Below are 25685 nucleotides of genomic sequence, written 5' to 3'. Positions count from 1 at the left end.
GCCGTCAGGACATTATTTAAATCTATATCTCGAGCTGCTGTTTTTGTCCTATTAAACTTAAACATTTAAATGTTGTTTATTGGTTTTTTTTTTATATAAAAATCTGTCTGAGTAGAAACTGGACCCTTTCATTTTTAGTCTTTTCACTTCTGTGAATAATTTTAGGAGAACTTCAAAACCAAAACGAGTGCAATTTCTTGAAATAAATCTTTGTAACTTTATGCTGACTAACTTCAAGCTTCCTCTTTGGATTTTTGTTTGTAAATTCTCCTCTTTTTTGATCACTGTTCCGTTTTCCTGGCTGTACTAATTAGTTTTATATTAAGCTCAAAGTGTCTTTAAAATTTTGATTCAGTGCCGATAAGAAGGTCGATTTTATTGGCTGCGTTCCTTCCTTCAGTTGTCATATAATATCTATGAATATATATTATATTTATATATAAACATTATACACAGGGACTAAAATCTGCTGCAACAAATCCCAGAATTCCTCACTCATCAGTCTTTAAACCTCTCTAACAGATCGATTTATTCAGAAGACGGAGACGATGACGCAGGGCTGCTCCTGGCCAAACGGGGGCGCTGAGGTCGATTTTGAAGTGCCTCTGCTGACCCTGAGACCCTGACCTCAGTTCATGCACATTCAGCAGTGGTTCCTGCTCTGAGCTTCTGTTCATGACACTTTCTTCTCCTGCGTCTTATTTTTATTATATCTTTGAAAAAGTCATTATTTTCAGGCTTAAAGAAATGCTAACTGGAGAGCACGTCTAAAACATGTAAACTCCAAACAGATGAGAATCACTGAGGATTCAAATGCTTATCTTTCTGCTGTAAGGCAAGAGCACTAGCCACTCTCCCACAGTGTGGTCTGTTATGAACCATATCTGTAAGTACATTTAATAATGCCCTCTTCATTCTTCTTCTTCTTCTTCCTGTTTTTATTACGATAGCATGAGAGCAGATAAGAAAAGATAATCCCCTATTTCAGTCACGGGATGGAGAATTGTACTGGGAGGAGGGAGGGGCGCCCCCTATAGAAAGTTTGAAAAAAAAAGGGATAAAACCAAATCAGCTTTTTGCGCGTCAGTCAGAGCGGAGGAATGAAGCGGAGAGGAGCAACAGCTGTAGTGACTGCATCATCATCACCATCATCATCATCATCATCATCATCATCATCACTATCAGCAGCAGCAGCAGCAGCAGCAGGATTACAGTCAGTGATACCTCCGTCTGTGCTCCCAGGGAGAAAAACTCTCCTAATTACAGGTAAACAAACCGTTTATCTGTTCCTTTTATTAATTCATTTATTCATTTTTTTCCAGATTTGAATCATTTATTCTGTCAAGCAAAAACAAATCTCTCTGATTTGATGGGTCTGGTCTTTTTTTTTTAACCCCGACCTCGTTGCGCACGGACTCGGGGTTGTTTTTGGCATAAATCTCACGCCGCCTTGACAGCTGACACTCTCTTCTCTGTCTTTTCTCAGTCTTTCACAGGTGAAGTCCCGCCGGGCGATGCGCACAGATAAGGAGCTTTACGCGTTCCAGGAGTGCGCGTTCCAGGATCGTTGAGGCACTTTCTCTTTTGCGCATCACTCTATCGGACTCTGTCGGACTCTATCGGACTCTGTCGGACTCTATCGGACTCTGTCGGACTCTATGCATTATGATGTTCCACCAGCTGACGGAGCCTTCAGTGAACGGCACCTGCACAGGAGCCACTGTGTGCAACGGCAGCGCGGACGGAGACACGCTGCAGCTCCCGACCTTCTCCACCGCGGCCAAAGTCAGGGTCATCATCACCTTTTCCCTGTGCGCCGTGTCCGCCGTCTGCAACCTGCTGGTGCTGTGGGCGGCCAGCAACGGCGGCAAGCGCAAGTCCCACGTCCGGATCCTGATCATGAACCTGACGGTGGCGGATCTGCTGGTGACTTTTATCGTGATGCCCGTGGACGCGGTGTGGAACATCACCGTGCAGTGGCAGGCTGGTGACGCCGCCTGCAGGCTGCTGATGTTCATGAAGCTGGTGGCCATGTACTCCTGCGCCTTCATGACCGTGGTCATCAGCCTGGACCGGCAGTCGGCCATCCTCAACCCGCTGGGCATCAGCGAGGCCAAGAGGAAAAGCAAAATCATGCTGACCGTGGCCTGGACCATGAGTGTGATCCTGGCGCTGCCTCAGGTAGGAACCAAGGAGGAAGTTGAAGGAAGCTGAGAAGTGAAAGTTTTCACGAGCAGAATGTTTTCATCCGTCTCTGTCTGTGTTAGTCTCTGTCTCGTCATGGTTCTTGGAGACTGGCTGATCCTTTAGAAACCACATCTTGTAGCATCAAAGTGAAGGTCATAAAGTTCTAAGACAGATGGTCTGTTAGTTTGTAAAGATTTCTGTCATCAACTCCAACACTGTTGAAAGGTCTGATCATCATCACTGCGACGTGTTTGATAGGATCAGGTTTTCTAACACTTTAAATAGGTTTTGATTCAGTGCCATCAGATTTTTTTTTTCTGTCCGTAGACCAGACAAAGTCTCGGTTGTGACGTAGAGTCAAAAACATCCTGCAGTAAAAAAAAACAAAACCTTTTTCTTAAATCATCTTGTCAGTTATTATCAGCGGATATTTGGACTAAAAATGAACATTTACATCAGACAGTACAGCTCCGTGTGAACAAAAAAGTCGCCCCCTGGTGGTTAACTGTCATTGCGTGGGGGTACCTCCCGTGGTTTATTTTATTTGACTCCATTGATGCCCTGATTTTTGTTGTTCTGATGATGATGTTCATAACAGACAAAAATCATCACCAGGTGTCACTATTACGACAGATGAAAACGTCAACATTAGGCCAGTCGTCCATTCTAGGATCATGTTCCATAGCGACTCAAGTCTAATTTAAATAGTGTCATCGGTGATGTCATGATGGCACGGCTCTGAAAGACCAGCAAGGAATCACGTGACATCAATGGAGTCAACTGAATATGAGTCATGACCGTCTCCTCATTGTACACACACACACACACACACACGTGTAGGTGTGAAATGTCTTACAGCCACGCACTCACAGGAGCAATGTTGGGTTTTAGTTGCATGTGAATTAGCGTCTCGTGTTCATAACAGGTGAGACATTAATCATTAACTTCCTTTGTTTTAATTCTTTATGTTTCTGTCATTTCTTCATTGTTCCTACTGCTCCTGATTTATTTAATTTAATGGTACACCATACTGATAAAAGAGACCTCAGTTCTAATCCTAACTCTAAATCAGGCCTATTAGAGTGTCAAAATATTCTCCCACCCCTGAGGGACCTGAAACATGTCCCTGTGAGGACAGTGTCCCTGTAATGCTGTTTAAAAACATGTCCCCACAAGTATAGCTATACAGGTACCACACACACACACAATAGTACACACAGCTATCAGATGTCATCATGTTGACATGCGACCTCATCTCTATGTCCGCTGAGCGGTGACATTTCCAGAACTGAAACTTGTTGTTTTACTATTGTCTATGATTTAAAGTAACATTTACATGACATGTAGGTCACGACCTTTGACCTGCCACAAGGACTCTGCTTTTTATACCAACGCACGTGTCATAGCCTGAAAATCGTCACAACAACTATTTCTATTTTACAGGCAGTACAAGCATACTTGTAGGGCAGCTATGGTGTGTCAGTGGGTTGTGGTGCAACCAAATGGTCATAGGTTTGATTCCAGACTGCGTGGGTAGCAACCTCCTGAAGATGGGCTAAAAAATATGGCTAATCTTTTTAGCATAAATCTTTAATAATAATAATAATATTAAATATTATTTAAAAAGCGCCTTTCAGGACACTCAAGGACACTTTACATCAAATAATAAAACAGATAAAACAGATAATAAAACCTTTGACCTAACGGAGACAGAAACAGCAGAACACGCCCTCGTGTGGTTTGATGTGTTTATGTCACGTGTGTCAGGCCCATGTTGTCACTTCACTCGATCGGCCTCTTTCTCTCCGCCTCCGTCAGTTTATTACTTCACAACCTGTAATTTTCTCCTACATTTACAGTTAGAGAAAATAATGGACAGGAGCGTTTTCAAAGTTTCCACTTGTTTCACGTTTTTTCTTTTCTCCTAAGGACCTCATCACCATCTTCCTTAATAATTTTATATAATACATTAAATTATAAATTGTACAGGCTATGTATAAGATTAATGGCTGGGCGCAATTAAAATCAACGGAGTAATTACAATTTCTCTGGTTGCGCTGCTCCCAGTGGCTGATACTCCAGATTTATATCCAATCATAATCTAACTTCATGTGTTGCCCTAAGGGCCTTGGCTTATTTCAGTATTTTTCATGAAAAAAGTAAGACATTAAATTAATTTTAATAGTTCATAAAGCAAGTGTCGTATATATAAACGTATATGTTTATATTAATCATTATTCCGATAAGTATATCATGTTTTAAACTTTAGCTATCAGGTTTGTAAACAGGAATACAAATCCGATAGAACACTGGCGCTGGGAGCCGGAAATCAATGGCAATGACGTTGTTTCTTGAGCGTCAAGCTAGCTTAGCACTTCCCGTCAAGCCGGCTGCTGTTACGATGGCGATTTGAGTGATTTGATTGGTCTAACAAACTAGCAAAGTGCACCCAGAAACTCCAACACATGAAAATGAAGTTTTCTCTGCGGCCAATCCTCCGCGTTCGAGCGGGTTTAAAAGCGATTTAAAACCGTTGCCGTAAATACGACTGGACAAACTGGACTTCCATCGTTAGCGCGGATGACGATAGAAAAGGACTATTTACAAACGCACTGGTAATCTGTAGGACAGAGTCGTTGAACTCATCATACGGAAATAGAGGAGGATGGATTATTATGCACAACAGAAAAGAGGAACTGGTGAGTAAAATGCCCCCTTTTCTCTTTTTTAAATAATATCCTAAATCTGTTATGTTTTTGATGCGTTTTGATGTACATTAGGACGCTCCGTGTTCTCCGTGTGTGTTGCTTTAGTTATGGCGTTTTTTATGGAGTTTTCTTGGTCAAACCGTTAAACTTCTTATACTACATTTCTGCATGATATTGATGGGTTTTAAAGATGAAGTTATTAATACCGAAGGCATAGGTGAGAAATGCACGGTACTCCACTGCTTTTGTACATTTTTCTTGACATGTTTCCATATTAGTAATTACATGTAACACCCCGTGATTAGTTACTAGAGTAAACGTTGCAATTAAACCTTGTACTCACCAGACAGCCCTGCTATTCAATCATCTATTTTAAAAAATAAATCCAAAATGGGTATAGTTTATTTTTGTTTAATCTCGTTCACTCAAGTTTCACCTTTTCAACACAATCGTCCTGAGTAATTCTGAGTAATTTTCTGTGAAATCGGAATCGGAAACAGAATGTGTGGGAGAGTTTATTTTATTTTGGGTTTTTTCTGGCTGCAGGTCATCAAAGAGAGCTTAAAACAAGTCAGACATGAAAGCTTTTCTTCTCACGGCTCTGAGTGAATCCTACAGGTTGTTACACCTGTCACATCTCTGTTGCTCATTCATTAGAGGAGGTGGTGAAAGCAGGAAGCGTGCTGCTACATAAAGACACACGTTGTTTGGTTGTGATGAAACCTGAATAGTCTCTCTCTCTCTCTCTCTCTCTCTGTCTTGTGTCTTTGACAGTGCAGTGAGTCAGCGTGAAGAGGATGCATTCACTGATTCACTTGGTTTTGTTTATGAAAATTCTTAAAAGCTTTTTTCATGTCCTCCAGGTCTCAGGCCTTGTGAGTGGTCAGTAGCAGCTTCCTCCAACTGAATTCAGCTTCAGATACAGCAAATAAATTGACCTGACGGTGTTTCACCACGTTTGTGAATTTTAGCATCGGTTGTCTTTGAATGAGGAGCCTAAATTAAAGGCACTAGAGTAGACGATGGTTGACTGAGGTTGACAGTTTTTTTTCTACTGAAAGATTTGAGGGTATAATTCCACAGTTTTGTCTCAAAAGCTGGAAACATTATTGAAATATTTTGGTCTAAATTGACCTTAAATTATGACAAAGTCGCTGCAGATTTGTTTGCTTACAGTCTGTGACACCGATCTGTGCAGGCACAGGGACGTGGAAGCCAATGATGATGCACTTTATAAGAAAACATTTTGTGACGTACATAAAGATTTCTCTGTTGTCGTTATAACACATGTAACACATGTGCTCACGGTACATTCTTACCTACTAATAGGAATAACAGAAATAGCAGCAGAAATGTTCGGGAAATAGTTTAAAAAATAAAATAAAAAATAAGAAAACTAATGATTTGAGCAGTATTTTTAAAATTGCTTTTTTAGATATGAGGTTGGCAGCAGGAAAGTATAAGCACAGCACTTTACTTTGAACTGCAGACAAAAGTAGTTGCGCTTCTAATTAATTTAACAGCACTTAATATTTTTCAACGAAACTTTTATTCGGCCAACTTCAAAGTCTGCTGCCCTTTAGACAGTAATCATTTCTGCGAATTCAGTTGTCATCAAGGTGAGCTCAACCACAAATTATATTAGTCACTCAATATTATTAGCTTTTGACGAGCACACAGAAAAATAAAAGCAGGAGGGGAGGGGGCGGGGGGGGGGGACATGAACGATCCCAGTAGATGAAAAGCAAGAGTTATTTACTCTGAGGTGCTGGAATGGACTGTGGTGAGCAAAAGCTCTTATGCATTTTGAGACATTTGTGATTTTGAAGGACGGAGAGGCTGAGAAGGACACGGTAAACAGATTCTTTATGGAAATGGATTCATTCTATTGACCGGGGAGTAACGCAATTGGAGCCAGAATGTATCGGCCTCAGTTCTAAGTCTGATCAGTCACGTTTGAGAAGAGATTCACTGCCCACAGTTAAATTCCTCCTGAGGGACAAGATAGACGGAATGGACTGATCAAACTGCGTTGGCTACAGCTGTTTCTAATTTGTCGGCGTGCTCATGGAGGCGGCTGTTAAGAAAGATAAGCCCGAAAAATGTCAGGAGTTGTTGAAGTCGTCTCTCCAAACTGTAGTGACGACTTCAGTTTGGACGGACGACAAATATTTGACAGTGATTTCGCTCGGGGTTTGAATTTTGTCCTTTACTTCATCCTGAACTAATGACCGTGGGACACAGAGATCAGCTGTTAACGCTGGATTTGTCCAGTGTTTACTTCTTCTGCAGTGGAGTTTCCAACCTCAGCTGTAAACGGACACTTGAGGTCAGACCCTGGACAGTTGACCAGTGCAAGAATTTGACCAATACATTTGAATATAGAACCCTACAGAGACTGCTTCCTCTGTTTGCATGTCATTTCTCTGGACTTCTCATTTCACGTAATTGTAAAAGTTACAAATCTTTGTATACATTCTTCCAATTTTTCCGTGAAATTGAAATTGAAAAGTCCATCGAGGACAATTGTTGTGTTTTTTCCGAAATTGGGCTACATAAGTGTGATTAACTGGACTTAATTATTCAGCATTATTTTGTGTTAACTTTCTGGTCTTTTTGTCTATTCATGTTTGGGTAGGAGTTGATCACAGTATACAGACCACGCATCGCTAACACCTACAGAACCATGAACGGTTGGGTTTAAATCCGTCTTTTTGGGAACATGAGTGGATCAACATGATCATAGTTTGATTGGACCCGTGCAGGAATCAACAGTTTTAAATTTATCTTAACAGTTTGCTGTCATAGTAAAGTCAATGGTGACGAAGCGTCTCATACGTTCACCTTTCACAGCTGTGTTCCAGGACATCAGTGGCCCTGAGTTGGCCGTGACTGGTGAATGTAACAGTCTTTTTCTTGGTGGTAGTTTTCCTGAACACAGCACAACAAACACGCGTCAAACGGTTTGTTTACAGTATTCCACGTGGATGCCGTTCAGCTCTACTTTGTTGTTCCCATCTGCCTTTTATCCAGTGCAGCTGCCACTTACTGGCTCTTAGGAGCCACCTGAAACACCCTTTCAAAGGAAAAGACTGTGGATCACAAACTCTTTTACTCGCTGAATCTCGGCAGTATTTCATATCAGAAATTGTAGCAATTTAGTGTCACGGCGGTGATGCACGAGGGGAAAAAACAACCAGGTACGGCACAACTGGAGAAGCTAGCTGTGATGACACACCAACGTGAGCAGGGGGCAGTGTGTGGGGGCACCTGAGTGGTAACTTGGCAGCCTTCAGATTCCAACCCTAAACATTCCAGACACAACGCAGCATCCTTGACCACCAAGTTGATGGATGTGCTGTAGACGTTGGTTGCTCTGATTGCCTTCCATGGCAACAGTCATTAAAGAACATTTGAAAGGACAAAGCAGCATAATCCCACTTCTGTTGAACTACTCTCCTTTAAAACACTGTGTCTTTCAGAATATCTGATGTTTCTGCAGGAAATTTGCTTTTTTTTTATTGGTGAGAAAATTATAGTTTTAAGGTGAAGCTGCGCATCATATCTGTCAGGCTGATGAAAATGAACTGTTTTCACTGTATTTGAATTTCTGTTCATTGAACATGACATATTGGAACTCTGCTGCTGCTAATTAAAAAGCAACCACTGAACACAGAGGAATGCTGCCAGTACTGGCTGACACCTGACGATACATGTGTTTAGTTTCAGAAGTATTCGCCGGCCTGGGGTCAGAGAAACTATTGTCTGTGAACACCACAACACGGTAGCTTCCTGATCCATGAATCCTCACACAGAACAGAACCCACCCCTGAACTCGTATCACCACCACACGCTCATATCTGTCGCCTTCAGTCAGAATCCACATCTCTGGAAATTTCAATCCAGATCTGCTATTTACATTGAGAGGTTGATTGATTGGTTCTGCAGCTCAGAACCAGAACAAATACCTAACCTCGGAGGTAATCACTGAATCAGACAAAAAAAATGTTTAAGGGACCAGAGGTGACCCAACTGGAGTTAAAGTATTTTAAAATTAAAACAGGGATTAAGAAGACGGAGGTCCTCCCCCAGGCGAGAGCCTCCCAACAGACTCCGCCAAAGGCCAACAGCCGTCCCCCAGGCGAGAGCCTCCCAACAGACGCTGCCAAAGGCCAACAGCCGGTACTGTCAGAGTCCAGTCTAATCATTTTCATTTAATGAAGAGCAGCTGCATACTTTATGAAAAACTTAAAAAATAAAATAAAATAACAACCTAATTTATGAGCTATAACAAACAGATTTATTTTTGGACCCTGAATGGATTTGGACCCAATGGGGATATAAGTCTGCTGAACATGAGGGTCTTTAGAGGTAAAATGCACAAAATCCAAAATGGTTTACAGCCTTTTCCCAATTATAAAACCAAGGTAAGGGGCAGAGTGGTGCAGTGTTGGGGTACACCCTGGGGTAGTCTCCAAATCTTATCGTTTCTTTTTTTCAGTAAGGTCATCCTGTGTAAAAACTCACTTTTTTTATCATAATTCTACAGACTCCACAGTTTTTCCAAACTTGCTTGGAGGCGCTGTTGAGCTACTTTTTGCACACAATTAAACCAGGATCTGAAAATCTTTGTTACATTTGTTTTAAATGCACGTTCAGTCCTTTAACCTTAAAGCTAAGACCCTAATGGAACATTTAGATGCGGCGAAAACCTTGAATATTTTGTAGCAGACTTTCATTCACAGCTGCAAAAAATGGATCCAATTAGTTGCGAGAAGGCTGTTTGGTAGCCTTTTGTCATCCACGTGAGGCCTGTTCAGTAAGCCACAGGTGTGAGGGAGTGATTATATTGTGGCGTTTTTTTCTTACTGAAAACAGCAGAGGTTTTTTTTACTTTCAAATGGAATCTGAAAGAAAAGCACCGTTAATAGTGTGCTGTTTTAGTTGTAATTGCTTTAGTGCGAGAACTCCAGGTGAAGAACTGAAATAGTAAAACAACACAATGAAACATTCTCCCACGTCAGCTCCAGAATTTGAGCTTCGCTGACAGCCGAACAAAGTCAGGTGGAAATCTACCAGAACTGTTCTCTTCAATTTAAAAAGTCGACGACGCTCAATTGTAAAGTGTATATGTAAACAAATATACAGTATATATATATGAGTACAAAATATGCAATATATAGATGAACTATATAGTGCAAAATCCGTGCTGACACTGATAATACCCCCCCGTGTTCACTCAATCAGGATTAAAAGACCCCCCCCTGACCTCCACCCTGCCAACACTTCTGATTCCCGTCTTCCAGATCACACCTTGATGGAGATGACCTTCAAGGTCAAAACACCCACAAATGGCTTGTGACCAAAGAGCAAGAGTTTAATTCTGCACGTTTTTTGGGATTTTTGTGTGGCACTAGCTGTTCGCACTGTAGTATATGCAGTATTTACATGTAACAAACATTTTTAAAGCATTTGCTGTGAACATGACATCCTCCAACCCCCGCCTTCCGCAATGAAACGACTGGAAATTCTTTTTTTGTGATCCATTATTATGCATTTTTGGCTGGTGCGACTTATACTCCGGAAAATATGGTACATGTCATCACATCAACCTTCCTTTTAAAACTCCGTCTTTTGGCTCCTCAAAAAGCGAATCTGTTTTTTAGGGCTGTCTCCCGAGTGAGACAGAATTTCACGATTCACGAAACACATTTTCAGCTGATGAACTTTGACATGTGTACATGAAAAGAATGGAAGGATATTTGTATAGTAGTAACAGGATTTGCTCATGATTACCTGAGCCCAAAGCCCAGTCTATCAGACACTGTCTTCATCACACAACACATTTCCCCGTGGTAACCAGTAGCAACCTGTACAGTAGCTCACAGCACCCAGCATTGTGTGTGTGTGTGTTTTTTTTTACTTTAATCAGTGTGAATGTAGTCTGAGTAATGCTGCCGACCTTTGCCTTCATTACACTGTTACTGTGACAAAGATGAAGAGACGGAAGGAACGGAAAGGAAATTAATACTTAATGTACACAGTCTTTGTCTTTGGTGTCAAAGGTCACTGGATAAGATACAACAGCGTTACGTGAACGTAGCTACGCAGCATCACGGTCCTTCCTTATTAATAATTTCTTGATCTTGCAATAAATCATGACTGCAGTGTATTATAGTAGTGATGACATCATTTGTCATCGGTGCAGTCATTAGGTGGACGGTGTTTATATTTTAAATCTATACTTTATATCTGCTGTTATGGCAAAATAGTGTTGTTTTTTTTAAATTAGCATATTTTCCTCCCGGTTGAGGAGATACTTGATTTTGTCCAACTTGATGTTCCTTATTCACAGCTGAGCAGAGCTGAACCATTCACAGCAATTTACTGAGCATTAATTAATCAAATAATTCATTAATACATAAATGTCTCCTCTCATTTACCCTGAACTGCTCCAACCCTGTCAGGGCTTCAGAGGAGCCCGGGGCAAAATCCCAGCAGAGTCTAATGACCTCCGTTTGATCTGCTTAAATAATGCAATATTTGATTCTTTTTTTTTTTTTTTTTAGAAATCTCTTGCCCTGTGATTTTTTTTTTTTTTTTTTTAAGAAATCTCTTGCCCTGTGGCATAGGTGGTGTTGACATAGCAACAACCCATCAAGTCATGTCGCACTGCTGCTGACAATGAGTGTGTGTTTGTGTGTGTGTGTGTGTGTGTCAGAGCTTCAGGGCGTTTGAAGGACAGCAGCAGCTTCAGTCTCTGTAGTCAAGTCCAGATTCACATTTGTCTCATTGGACTTCACAATTTTCAATAACGATCAGAACGACACTGGAATAGCCACCTTAAAAACCCATGGGAACATGGCGGTCTATACGGTCAGTGTTTATATTGAGTTCAAACTAACAATACAGACTTGTTTGGAAGTACCGTATTTTCCGGAGTATAAGTCACACCAGCCAAAAAATGCATAATGACAAAGAAAAAAACATATATATATATAACTTGCACCAGTGCCCTCTAGTGGCTGGCAGTGTGACAATAACGAGCATGTACATTTTCAGTGGTACAGGAGTAGCAGATACTGGTACATGAGCCTAGAGTGCCCTCTAGTGGCTGGCAGTGTGACAATAACAAACGTGAAATTATATATTTTAATATATATTGTAAGTTGCACCTGAGTAGAAGTTACAAACCCATGGGATGGAAAAAAAGTGCAACTTATAGTCTGGGAAATGTGTTCCTCTAAGACCACCACTGAAATGTGAATACCAACAGGGGGAGATTGACTGGATTTCCATAAAAACACAGTCGATCTTGAGGCCACTGTATCAACCCTTCTCCTCTGGGCTTTCACACATACACACATACACACATACTGTATATACAGTACACATATTTTCTATTCATGCCGTGGGCCTGAAAGCCACAAATGAGCTCCAAACTTTTGGAGTTCCTCCTCAGCGTCTTCACACTTGAGACTGTGGTCTCAGAGGGAAGAGAGAAATGAATACGAGTTAAACCAAGAAAAAAAAGCCTTCAGGGTTTAACACCCGCAACCTCTCATTATCGAAACATCTGATTATTTTTTAATTCAACCTTGAAACCTCCCGAGGGCAGACCGCAGGACCAGGCTAGCACACAGATGGAGTTCTATTCAAGGTCCTCTTTTCATTTTCTCTCCTTCTTTGAAGTCAGCATCTACTTTCAACATCTAACTTAGAAATTAGAATTTTTCTCCCCTCTCTAAAGTGTCGGCCACTATCTTGACCAAGGAGGAAATGAATATCTCTGTCGTTGTGGGTGTCTGATGTTGAACAGCATAACTGACGACGGTCTTAATTTTGAAACTTTATTTCTAAAATAGACTAAAAAAAGGTGAAGGATAAAGTAATGCATATTCGTAGCCAAGGAACGGAGGACTACATGTTGTCCTTCTACGAGTCTGTCCAACGTGGACGCCTACATGTGTGTCACGAGGTGCAACAGGGCGAAAAATCTAAAACAAGGACAAAAATAATTTCTTTTTGAAATAGTCCTGTACAGACTTTAAATAAAAAATAAAAATAAAAAAGATAATGTCCAGCCTTGACTTTTTACACTGTCATGACGAAGGATGGATGATGACGCAGCCGTGAGAAGCAGCATCCGTGTCTGAATATGAGAAAAACAAAAACAATGATATGTTCATGGTCAGGAACATGTGTTTGTGTCCATAATTGGCCGTTCTTTAAAATTGCTCCGTGGAAATACTGCAATCATGTGCTCTGGTGGTGATTTGTTTTCGCGGTCGCGGCTTCCTGAGGTCCTTTAACTTTGAACAAATAATTGGCCTCTATGCAAATAGTTACAGATAACAGTAATATAAATTCAAATATAGTTCTCTTACCTCCTCGTCCTCCTCGTGATGTTTTTCACCTCCTCATTTCAGCAGCGTGTACCAGGTGTATTATGTTCTACATATATTACAATATATTCTTTTTTTTTATAATGCGAGTTGACCTTTAACTGTGTAGTTACATCACAGAGGTGATTTTGGACCTGAATTTAAGTTGTTTTGTTTTCAATATGTATGATATATTTAGTTGGTGAGAACATACAAGAATCAAACAGTTAAAAAAAAACATGTTAAATTATAAAAATAACAAAATGTCTTTCCATCTAATCGTTTGTTCTGGACCATTTTTACAACCTGCTTCTTTAGGTCAAAGTCTGTTTCGAAGCCTTAATAAGTTGTTGATGTTCGGTCGAAACCTAACAGGTTTCCATTATTAAACCAACTGCTTTTAGCAGAGACGCCAACGTTTTGCTGCTCCTTTTAGAATCGTATCACACACTACATCGATTTTGCTTTTATTTTTGGTTCTAACAAACGCAGGCAGTAACCTTGGCTTCGTGAAAAGATCAGTTTGAGAACCATAAAAGACTGATTGTGAAAATAAAATGAAATCACATTTGGAAGACTTCAATCTGTTACAAACTACAACTTAACCTCCAGAGAGTTGATATTTTATTGTACTCTCTTTGAAAAACATGTTTATTGTAGCATCTTCAAAGGTCCACTTACAAGGAAATCATTTTTTTTCAAAGGCTGAGCTCATAGAGGCAGCCCCCCTCCTCCCGTCCCCGTCCCCCCAGTGGACAAAGCTGTCCAGCAGATGGCCTTTAATTCAATGGATTATTGGCAGCTTTTCCACAGGTGAATGAAAATGTCAGCGATGTCGTGATCAGACTCGTCTGGTCTGAGTTGGCGAGTCCTTCCACGGCTCTGCAAAATTCTGGACTCATATTGCCGTGGGCAACAGAGTCGCGATCTGCGGAAATGTAAATGTAACAGAGGTAGATAGAGATGAGTCACGATTTTTTTTTCTTTCCCCTCGAGAAGAAGTGGGCGAGTGCCTCCGTGGGTCACGCACTGAGAGGCCGCCACAGGTTGGAGTGTTTGACCTCATAATGTGCTGACGTGTGTCATAAGTGCTGGAGAGGGGTTTTTTTTACCAGCAGGGGTCGCATCCACCCACTTTAGACAAATTTGTTGTGACTGAACAGCTTAATTTCCTGATGCCACTTTCACAATGACAGCGCCCCCATCCACGAGGGTCAGTGAACGGGCTAATAAGTATGAAAGTGGCGTTCTATAACTTCCATATCAGGTTTGGATGTTGTTCTTGTTCATAAATGCCTCCAGTCTTCTTCTTGTTGTGGAAGTGAGTCAGGAACTTCAGTGAACGTAGTTTACGTCACTGATGGGATGTGATCGGGCAAGTCTCCTATTGGACAATCCAGCTGTAAATCACGTGAATCTTCCTCTAAGGAGGTTCATGAACATCAGAATCCGTGTTGGCGTAAAAGCTCTGCTCACTTTCTGTTCCTCAGGTTATGGTGATTATGCAGAAAGTAATCAGCATAATCACGGCTTTCTACTCATATCCACTCACTCACTCACTTTTAGTCACAGCTGGAAACTTCCGCTTCAAACAGAGTCAGGTGATGAACCCGTCTTACACACACAGCAGGCTGTGGATTTGATTGGCTGCAGGGACTTGGGTTCACGTTCACTTGTCTGTAGCTGTTGATGATAATGAGACATATATACTGGACTGTACTCCCCGACGTCCTGCCTCTCGTCGAGCTGTGGCTTCATGAGTGTCGATGGGAGTTTATGCTTTTAATTATTGACTGGACTCTTCAGGCTCGGCTGTAAAAACCCTGACGTGTCTGTTGACGGCTGCAGGTAAAACAAAAGCCTGTTCACTTTGGATTTTATTGGTCCATTTACTGTGGTAATTTAACTCTGAGATGAAAAGGTGAAAATAACCTTGAGTAAAATAAAAAAAAAAACTAAAAGAAAAAGGACAAAAAAAACCCTACAAAGATTCATTATTGATATTCATTTTTATATATTTCATATTTCCGAGATGTTGCAACAAGATCCTCAGTCATACCTGATTCCGAGGTCAAAATGAGACGGACTCTACTGTTTCAATGAAGAGCGATGCAGTCTTAACAAAAAGGTCAAATATATAAATAAATATATGGTATAATATAGTATTTTTAAGCATGCAATACCTAATGCTAAAAGATGGCATGGTGGTAAATAAACTTTTACAATTTGCTCGGGAGTTTAAACTACCTGGACATAAGGCAGCAAACCCAGAGAGACAAAAAAAAAACTGAAAATGTCCCTGACAAAAACTGATTGATCCTTAAACCTGTTCATCATCACAAAATCTGATCGTGTTCCAAGTCCCACAAGAAGCTAAAGTTCAGATGTTTTGTTTTTTTACTAAAACCTGTTCATCATCACAAAATCTCATCGTGTTCCAAGTCCCACAAGAAGCATCGGCTCACGCATCACAGCAACAGACGGTCATCCAGAACTGACGCATTAGGAAACTAAGGTTCACATGGGTTTTTTTTCTGCCTGATTTAGATTTCTCTCTAACCGTGAACTCTTCTTCTTCTTCTTCTTCTTCTTCTTCTGGTCATGCAGATGTTTCTGTTTCACAACGTGACCATCACTGTCCCCGCCAACTTCACACAGTGCACCACCTACGGCAGCTTCATGCAGCACTGGCAGGAGACCGTCTACAACATGTTCACCTTCGTGTGCCTCTTCCTCCTGCCTCTGATCATCATGATCTTCTGCTACACACGGATTCTCGTGGAGATCTCCAGCCGCATGGCTCGGGGTAATTGTAAGTTTTCCCCAGAAACCAAGTATCCAGTATTTATTTTTTTGCCTACTACCTGCTGTATTTGTGCAGATGCAGCACTGAAGTTTCCGAGCAGTTTTCTCCACTTCTGTTCTGAGGAGAATGTGAGTGTCTGGGTAATTAGGCTGAAAACCTGACGGAGCCAAACCCAAGGTGGCGTCAGGCCAGAACACAACTATTTTTAGGAAACGTCAGTCTGGACATAAATCACTACATCAAAGTCCTTGTTATGGTCTGACAGGCAGGTAGTACACCAGTACTACAACATGTGGTAGTACACCTGTACCAAAGCTCTAACCGTGTCTCTAACGCTCCATTTCTGTAGATTGGTTTTCTATAAAAATGCCTGGTGAAGGGCAGGACCAGCCCCAAAGGGTTTAAGAATCACTAGATCATCTGCATATAAAGAGAGGTGGCAGTTAAATGATCTTATTATCTCTCTCAGTTTTCACTTTCTGGTTTGCCTAATAGAATGTACCAAAAAAAAAAAAAAAACCTGGAGAAAATATAAGACATTTAGAGAGTCTGTACATAAGCAACACTGTTGGTGAGCGCTCCCTATTGGACAGTCCAGCTATCAGTTAATAGTCTTATAAACAATTATTTATAGAAAAAAAATAAAAAAAGGATTTTTATACGTAGTTTACACTGACTATTAATATTTCAAGTGTTAGCTATGTAAAAAAAGTTGGGGGTTAATTTTTAGTCTAAACCCCGATCACATAAACTAAATTATGTTGTAACTTCTATTAAGAGTCTTTAAATTTGTAAAAAAAACAAACAACAACAAACAAACAAAAAACACTTTGAATTGTTTATTTAACCATGAATCCAGCCTCGCTGCAGTACCTCACCAGATACCCTAGGAGTCAAACTCAAGGGTTACCATAAGACAGTCAACAGGTGGCGACATTCTTGTTCTTTGGTGCCTCGGATCTCCACACCAACCTCCTCAGATGTCTCCTTGAAGGACGAAAATGACGAGCTTCATTAGACTGTTCCCTTCCTTTTTTCAGTGGTGTCTCGGGACGTCCACCTCCGCCGCTCCCACAACAACATCCCCAAAGCTCGGATGAGGACTCTGAAGATGAGCATTGTCATCGTGACGTCCTTCATCATCTGCTGGACCCCCTACTACCTGCTGGGTCTGTGGTACTGGCTGTACCCTGAGGACATGGAGGAGACGGTGTCCCACTCGCTGACCCACATGTTGTTTATCTTTGGCCTCTTTAACGCGTGCCTCGACCCCATCATCTACGGCCTGTTTACGATTCACCTGAATCACCGTGTCCGCAGATGCTGCCGCCGGTCCAACACCCCCACGGAATTAGAAAACAACACTTGCCTCCTGCACATGACGCACCTGTCAACTCACAGGCACAACGCCTCAGAGAGCCACAGTGCCGAGGCGGGGGAGGGGGGAAACAAGTTGTCCAACATAAGACCCAGCTCCAGGACCATCATCCCCATCAGCAAGATAGCATGAATTTAAACAGGAGCCGCTGCTTTTCCATGGTTTTTATTATTTATTAATTTATTATTTGCTTGGTTTTTAGTTCGATCGTTTTTCATTTTTTGGTGCTTTTGAAGTGACAAATCGTACCGTTTGATTGTTGGACCTCTGTCACATGTTAGGTCTTTTATCAAGAGAGTTTAACAAAAAAAAACAACGCTGCAAAGTAATGTCTGCAGTGTACCTCACGGAGCAGGATGGGCTAAATGTGATGCCCCACGTCGGCTTCAGGACCTCGACCGAACGAACATATGTACAAATACTATCCACCTTATTCCTGGATCATTATATTTCCCACGATCTGTTTAGGCTAGGCTAGGGTCTGTGACACCGTGAGAATTGATATTATTATCTGAAAAGTTGGCCGTCATGGCAAATAGTCGGTGGCTTCAAGCTGCAGAGGAACTAATCAAACCTAAAAATGGAGGTCAGTTCATCCTTCCCCCAAAACTGAAGGGATGAGCGGAAGACACGGAACTAAGGTCAGAGGTTAGCTCAATGTTGTCAAAACGTTTTCTTCTCTGAGGACTTTGAAGAGGGATCACAGGGATCACAGGCACAGGCTGCATGTTTTTGAAAGCGGGTTAGCGTTACCTCATTTAACTAAATTGAAATTAGCTTAATGGAAGTGTCCGCCTCTTCGTTACGACCGTTTTTTTTGTTTCTAAGATACAGTTCGTGGTTGGGTTGGACCTTCCTGTTGTCGCTTCAGGACAAAATGGTGTGTTCAAACTAGCGATGTCCCATGAAAACAAATGACATGATATTGTCGTCCGATTTTAGCGTATGGATCATTATCGTTATTTCTCCAATATCGAAAACCCGATGACACAATGCCTGTGTTTTGCCCAGATCATGTGACAAAAAAATAGTTTGAAAGTGAGTCATCGTCATTGTGACGCAGCACACTCTAGTGGCTGTTAACGTAATTCACAATGCTTCACGTGGAGCATTTAAACGGCTGTTAACGTAATTCACGATGCTTCACGTGGAGCGTTTAAACAAACAAAAAAAAAAAAGAACTGACTGTGACTTTGTTTCATTATTGCACAAAAGGAAAAATACCTCATGATCATTACGGGCCGTGGAAGCCTGTGGGATAAACTCTAGTGGACGTTGACCTGCAGGTCATGTGACCCAGTCACCTGCGAGTGGACTTTCATTTTGTGTTGATATCAGTGACGTATTCTGTCGTGAGACGTGTTGCTTTCAGTAATCGAAGAACAAAAATATGTTTGATGTTTAAAGTTAAAACGTAACGATAGAAAAATGAAATGTTATTTTTTGCCAGTTGAAAAAACACAAAAGTTCTATTTTAAATTTCTGCATGGCCGTGTTTTTACCTGTCTGTAAATGATGACAAAACTGTGTGGCGTGAACCTGTCATGTGTTGATTTGTGGAATTTTCGTTGAGTTGATGCAAAAATCAATGCATTTGTTCAGGTTGTGTAAATTTATTGTTTGCTGGAAAAAAATTATCTTAATGGAATAAATAATAAAAAAAAAAAGAATAAAAAAAGTTTTCCCTGTTTTTATATTCAGCAAAATGAAAGTGGAGATTATGAATTAGCTGCAAAAGCAATTATGTTTAACAGCTACAGCAGCTGAAAACAACACTGATCTAATGCTAATTTTATTCCCTTTATTTAACCACAGGCTTTGAAATGTAATCACATGAGGACGAACGGACGGAGACAGACAGAACCAATCAGTTTAACCCTGTGTTGTCCTTTGGGTCTAGGTGACCCGGTGACCCGGTGGCTGATAATACAGTTCTGGGACAAGACGCAAACCTGGGTGTGTACAAAATACAAAAAGGACAACGGGAGGGTTAAGAAAAAAACAATTTATTAAAAAAAAAAAAAACAAAAAGGACAACGGGAGGGTTAAGAAAAAAAAAAATTATTTTTTAAAAAACCACACATTACCACCCTTGTGTTTTCTGTCTCCTATCAGTGTATGTGGGTGTGTGGGTTTTTTTTCTTTTTCTTGCAGGATCACATGACAGGAAAACCGTGTGTGGATTGGTCGATTGGCGTCCATTTAAACCGACTGGCGCCGGCCTTCTTCCCCTTTTTCCCCTTCCCCATAAAATGTGTGAGTGTTTTGTTCCAAACATTTTCTCTTGTTCTTGTTTGTTGTTTCCTCACAAAATAAATAAAATGCTGCTTTAAAACGTAACTATAAACTCCACATTTTCAGGGATGAGAAGCGAAAGCGGGGCTGAAAAAAGAAGAAGAAGAAGAAAATGGTGAAGTGATGAGATGCAGGTGTGAAGAAGAGGATGATAATGAAGAACAGGTGAGGAAGGAGCAGGAGGAGCAGGAGCAGGTAAGAAAACTGACAAGAAATGCCTTTTTTTTTTTCTTTTTCTTTATCTTCTTTTTTTTTTAATGTTAAACCCTGGAAGCCAAAGTTAAGTGAAATTCAAATGACAGTTTTTGAGGCGTCGGTCCAGTAGTTTTGGAGAGTCAGGGAATAATCAGGAAAGACAGCCGTAGCGTTCAAAATGAAAGTTTCAAAATGAGTAAAGAAAAGTTGTCTTCAGCTTCAGACCTGGGCTAAACGGTGGCCTCTACATTTGTTTTCACTCTGATGTAATATTAATGCTGACTGGACATTTCCATAGTTTCATTGACAACAACTTGAGCTAAAAATGCTGCTGTACTTTTAGCTGAAAGTGAGTTATTTTTTGCCAGGGTCGCAGATGAACGTTATCTTGGATTTAAACACAAACAAAAATCAGTACTAAAAAAAAAACTGACGGTAAACTGTGATTTACAACAATGTTTAGCAACATTAGCTACAAGCTTTGGGGGGATAATAACGTTGGTGTTTTTCTTCTAATTAGCTGAAGCTCTACATTATGGCTACTGTTAACGTGCTGTCGGGTATGCTAATGTCACGCTAACGTTGCATCACGCTGGCTGCATGTGCTACGAAATACTGAAAAAGGTCAAACAGAGGTAACAACCAGCAGAACATGAGTCTGAACCACGACTGTGAGACACATTTGTATCAATGCGTCTCAACCGAGGCTGATTTAAAAAAAAAAAAAAAGGTTATTAAAATGTTGTTTTCATTCATGTTTCAATGACGCTCCCCCCTTAGCCCCCCTCTATTAAAATGTTGTTTTCATTCATGACGCTTCCTCCTCACCCCCCCATATAATTAAATGTCCACGGAATCACAGAAAAACATTCATTATCAACATGTGAATCTTTAGTAAATTCGCATTAAAAGTTTCAACATCAATTGAACATTTAATACATTTGGATTCTTTGGATTTCCTTTTTTTTTTCTCTACGCTTTTGTTTTTGGAATTTAACGACTTCATAATGCATTTTTTTTTCCCAAGGTCTGTTTATCCTATTAGAAGTGAAACATTAACAGCTCCTAAAAAAGGAGGAAACAAACTCATTAACGATGTTTCACTTCCTGCTAACGATATCTTTACAGATTTAACCTTCATCTCGTTTCGTGTCGACTTTTCATTTTTGCCGTCTGTTTTCTTTGCCCAGTCCTTTTTAATCTAACCATCTAATAAGGTGTCTGATTTTAATGACTCAAACGATCTTTGTATTGAAGGGTTGTCGCTCCGTTTGATGTTTTTATTTTTTTTTTTCGTTTTTTTTTTTAGCCTCAAAACAGAAACTCCTTCAAGTTTTCAATCTTTGTAGCAGTTTTGTTTTTTATGGAGTGAAAAAGGAATTATCATTTAAAGGAACTTTGATTTCAGTCCTTAGATCAGACAAGGAAGCAGGTGTAAAACAGTGGTCCCCAACCTCTGGGCTGCAGACCAGCACCGGTCCGTGGGTCAATCGGTACTGGGTCCCACAGAACGACTGAATAACTTAGATTATTTCCGTTTCATTTATCTGATTCTGAACGATGTTTGATTTTGAACAGTTACATGTCACGTTGCTTGACTCGGTCACATGTCCTGTTGCCTTCTTAAAGGATCTGCTGCGGCCGCTAACACATAATACGTTACAGCTAAATTGTACCCCCCCGAGCTAGCAAAATGAACAAAAAAAACCAAACGTCTTTGGAGAGTTCTCTCAGGATAAAAGAGCCAATGAGGAGACAGAAGAAGAGCCTACGTCTTCAACGATTCCAGGATTCCTACTGGAAATATGGATTTATTGCGACAGATTGTTCCGACGCACCGAGCCTGCGCCGCATAATATGTGGCCAGTCTTTATGCCGGTCGTATCACTTTCCGATTCGGGACAAAATTAACACCGGACATTGAACCGATTGGTGACTCAAAAAAGTAAAACTTTTCTTCATCGTTCAGCTGCTCTCCATCTTTGGACACCCAGAAACTGGCAGATTTCCCTTCGACCTCCCTCGAGGTGGACGACCAATCACGTTGTTGAGTCACTGACGCTTGTTTTTCACAGTCTTTTTGAGGCTGAGGGTCAACGTAAGAGAAAGAGAGAAGAGACAGAGTGGAGAAGCTGATGATGAACGCCTTCAATGACCACATTAAGGATAAATTAACGTTCCCGCCGGCGTCCTGACACCACCGTGGGACAACAAAGATCCATTACAACTAATCAGTCACTCTCCTTCACCACATTAGGTCTCCGGCAGACGGTGGCGACTGATCTGAGGCTCCATCTGTTGGCTTCACCCCTCTCGGCTCCTGCTGTTTTCCAGTTTAAACAAAGATGGATGTAAACGATGACCTGACGCTGTTGTTCACGGTGAACAGCACAGGAAAGGGTTAAGAACTGGAGATCAAGTCAAAGGAGATTCAGACTTTTATCAAACCATGAAGAGAGAGACGGAATCAGTGGAACAGTGAAGTGAGGATTAAAGCTGTGTGAGTGTGTGATGGAACAGTGAAGTGAGGATTAAAGCTGCAATAATTGCCAAACCTGGACAAGGTTCCTTGACGTAGTATTCTGCAGATACCTGTCTGCGTTATTAAATTAAATGAGCTAGGAGGCGACGCTCGCTGCTGCAGAATTCTGTCAAAACACATTGGGAAGAGAAGAGACGACACCTGACACCTGAGGTGGAAAAAATGTTGAAAGAAAAAAGATATTAATATAAGTAACAGATTTAAAAAGTTTTCACTCCATGTTTTAGATTGAAGGACGACTTCTCAGCACTGATCAGGGCTCGGCGTCGTTGGGTTGAACGTAGACAACAGATACGCACTTGGGTATTCGCACAAATACAGTCGCGTCCTGAGTGCATCGCAGGTTTTTAATATTTGTTGACAAATATTCTTGTATTCGTTTGATGTGGTATATACATTTTTTTTATATACAAAAATAAAAACAGACATTCTGTTACACAGACATACGGGTAAACAAGATTTGTGAAAGTTTGGCTAATTTTTATTTGCCATATTTCACGCCCTGCGATGAATCCTAAAGTGTTCGCAAAGATAGCTATAGATAGAAAGGGTTAATATTTACATAAAGAATATAATAACTATCGCGTCTCTACTTCGCGGTTTTTCACCTATCGTGGTCGGTCTTGGAACGTAACCCCTGCGATAGTCACGGGACCAGTGTACAATCATTAATGACCTGGAGCGCCCCCTACTGCAGACCACTGTAAACGACCAGGATGTTTATCTGCAGAGATCGGCAGTGATGCGGTGTCTGATGGATGGCTGACACAGAGCTGGCGGAGTCGACCGTGTCTTAGTCTCTTCCATCAATTGGACTCCAGCTCAGATCATCTCTCATGCCTGACAAAGCCTACGTGGGCCACTTACAAATGCAAAATGGACCGATTTTATTTTCCTGCTCTCCAGTGATTTGGGTTCTGACGCAGATTGGTCCGAATGTCGTCGTTCTGCTGCGTTGCTCTTTGAAAAGAGTGAATTTATGTCATGTTTGCCATTTTCCTCAATCCCTGAGTCCAGAACAAAGAACAAAGACGAAGTCGGACCAAGACACCAACCGTCTGGCGTTTATCCAACGCTGAGGACTGAGGACAACAGAACGTCAATCTGCTCAGTCCATGTCCCGCTCCCAATCTTCTTTTCTTGTCATTTTTGTCCAATTTTCTTCTCATTGATCTTGTTAAAGTGGCAGAGACTCATAATTGTTTCTTTAAACATTAACCTCGATCTGTGGGCCGTGGACCAGAACATCAATGAATGGGTTGTGCAGAGTACGATTTTATGGCCCAGTTTTGCAGCAGAAAACTTTGAGTGAAAGTGAGTTATTTGTCATTGTGACACCACTGCTTTTAACCCATCAGCAGGGGGCAGCGTAAGCACTCTGGGAGAAGCATCTCAGTGGTAACTTGGCAGCTGGTGGACTCGTACTTGCAACCTTCCCGAACCCAAGTCCGCTTCTTTAACCACCGAGCCACCACTGCCCCACAAACCTCTTGGCTGGCCTAGCACAGCAATAAATTAGGATTGCTTTGTGGCCCACTCTGGTTATCAGAATGTGGACCTCAACCAGTGTTCTACATGTGGCCCACATCTGGTGTCCAGATTGTGGACCACTACCGCTGTACAACATGTGGCCCACATTTGGTGTCCAGATTGTGGACCACTACCGCTGTACAACATGTGGCCCACATTTGGTGTCAAATCTGATGTCATGAATATGGCTAACACTGACTTTCCAGAATGTGGCCCACATGAACAGTTGGTGTTTACCTTAACTCCTGCATCACAGGCTAACGACGCACCCTGCTACGTTCAGATTTAGGGGAAGTAACTGAGTCAGTGCAGAAAAAGATTTATCTGAAAATTGTTAATATAATTTATGGCACCCCCTGCAGGTGAAAAAACTGGAGCTTTACAATAATTTGCGTGAATATTTTAAATATTGCCCCTTTAGGAAAATAGTGTTTTTTTATCATCAGTATCACACAATAATAAATTCTCTTTTTCTGTGTTTGTTGAGTTCGTAAACCCCTGGAGACGACGACACTGCAGTGTGGTTTTTTTTTTTTTTTTTTTTTTTCCCACCAGAAACCAAAGCTACGTATAAAGCAGGAGTTAGAGTTGGCAGAGATGGTAGAGGAGAAAAATCCCAGGATCAAGATGAAACCGGTTACGACAGGAAACTGTAGCCACCAGTTGAGAGTCACAGCTAAGTTAATGCTATGTTTACTCTTAATTTTCATTTCTTGTCGCTGATCCAGCGACTCCGTATCCGTGTTACTATGAGAACCACCGGGAGGTTAGCAACACGACAATGATTTGTGCTCCGCTGAGGCCTCTGACGTAACGCCTAAGAAAAATCCATTCAACATCTACTTTTCTGATCATGTACGTAGGGCTGTGAGAAAAAAAAACCCAGTTCATCCAATCATCATGTACCAATCCCTGAGCCGCCGGAGGCTGAGCTTCAACGGGGTTTAATACACGATCGGATGACAAGAAAATCTCATCCTACAATCTTTAAACCGCTGATTCTGGATGATGCGGTTTTCTATAGCGTCACGGGATACATTGTAAATAAGAAGGTAGACATTTTGGTTTATCATCCAATCGTGTTTGTGGAGAAAGTCAGGTTTTCGTCTCTGCTGAAAACACTCTCCTCCTTCAGAGTCAACGTTGGACCCAAACAAAAAACTTTGTTTTTTCTTTTTTTTTTTTATCCTCCAACTTTGACAGGATGCTGACAAGAGGTTTCGTGTAAAGTTAACACGGCTGACTCGACACTACAAACGACTCTCACGTGAGACTGGAGTGCAGATCAATCATCCGTCCAAGGACACGTCTCTGCTGTGGACAAGTCTGTCCCTGAATCAGCAGGTCTCGCACTTCACATCCCTGTGTCTGCACACCCGGTTAGCACGACGGTGCTGTTTATGAACTAGCGTCGGGATGCTAATGCTATTAGTATAATATATGGCAATCGCATTTTTATTCAACATAATTGTTTTCACACAATACGTTATTTAAAAAAATTTAAGATAAGAAGATTAACGTTAAATAAGTGGGCGGGGCTAAGTGACAGTCGTTCTCTGATTTCTCACCTCAACTTTTCTCTCCTGTTCTCCTGAGATGTGAGACAAAGATCTTAGGTGAGGAGTTTAGGAGTAGAATGTGATTAAGAGAAAAGTGATGC

General features: G+C 41.2%; 1 protein-coding gene and 1 long non-coding RNA gene across 3 annotated transcripts; both read left to right on the top strand.

Moving 5' to 3' along the window:
- Window positions 1-681: 681 nt before the first annotated feature.
- gnrhr4 (gonadotropin releasing hormone receptor 4) lies at window positions 682-17721 on the top strand. Of its 2 annotated transcripts, XM_017032896.2 has the most exons (4): window positions 682-1266; window positions 1487-2181; window positions 15887-16091; window positions 17126-17721. In XM_017032896.2, the coding sequence occupies exons 2-4, from the start codon at window positions 1666-1668 to the stop codon at window positions 17593-17595; spliced, it is 1191 nt and encodes a 396-aa protein (XP_016888385.1). In that variant the 5' UTR covers window positions 682-1266; window positions 1487-1665; the 3' UTR covers window positions 17596-17721. The 2 variants fall into 2 exon arrangements, with proteins under 2 accessions (XP_016888385.1, XP_024912355.1); XM_025056587.1 differs by having other exon boundaries at window positions 682-2181; window positions 15887-16085.
- Window positions 17722-18587: 866 nt separating this feature from the next.
- LOC112487161 (uncharacterized) lies at window positions 18588-25511 on the top strand. Its single transcript, XR_003049988.1, has 4 exons — window positions 18588-19419; window positions 19579-19719; window positions 19825-19953; window positions 25229-25511. It is a non-coding gene; the product is annotated as an uncharacterized LOC112487161 (long non-coding RNA).
- The last annotated feature ends 174 nt before the right edge of the window (window positions 25512-25685 follow it).

Source organism: Cynoglossus semilaevis, chromosome 6, assembly GCF_000523025.1.
Source record: "Cynoglossus semilaevis isolate Cse_v1.0 chromosome 6, Cse_v1.0, whole genome shotgun sequence".
In the NCBI taxonomy this organism is placed as follows: domain Eukaryota; kingdom Metazoa; phylum Chordata; class Actinopteri; order Pleuronectiformes; family Cynoglossidae; genus Cynoglossus; species Cynoglossus semilaevis.
Note: the sequence above shows the minus strand (reverse complement) of the source record. Positions and strands in the feature narration are given on the sequence as shown.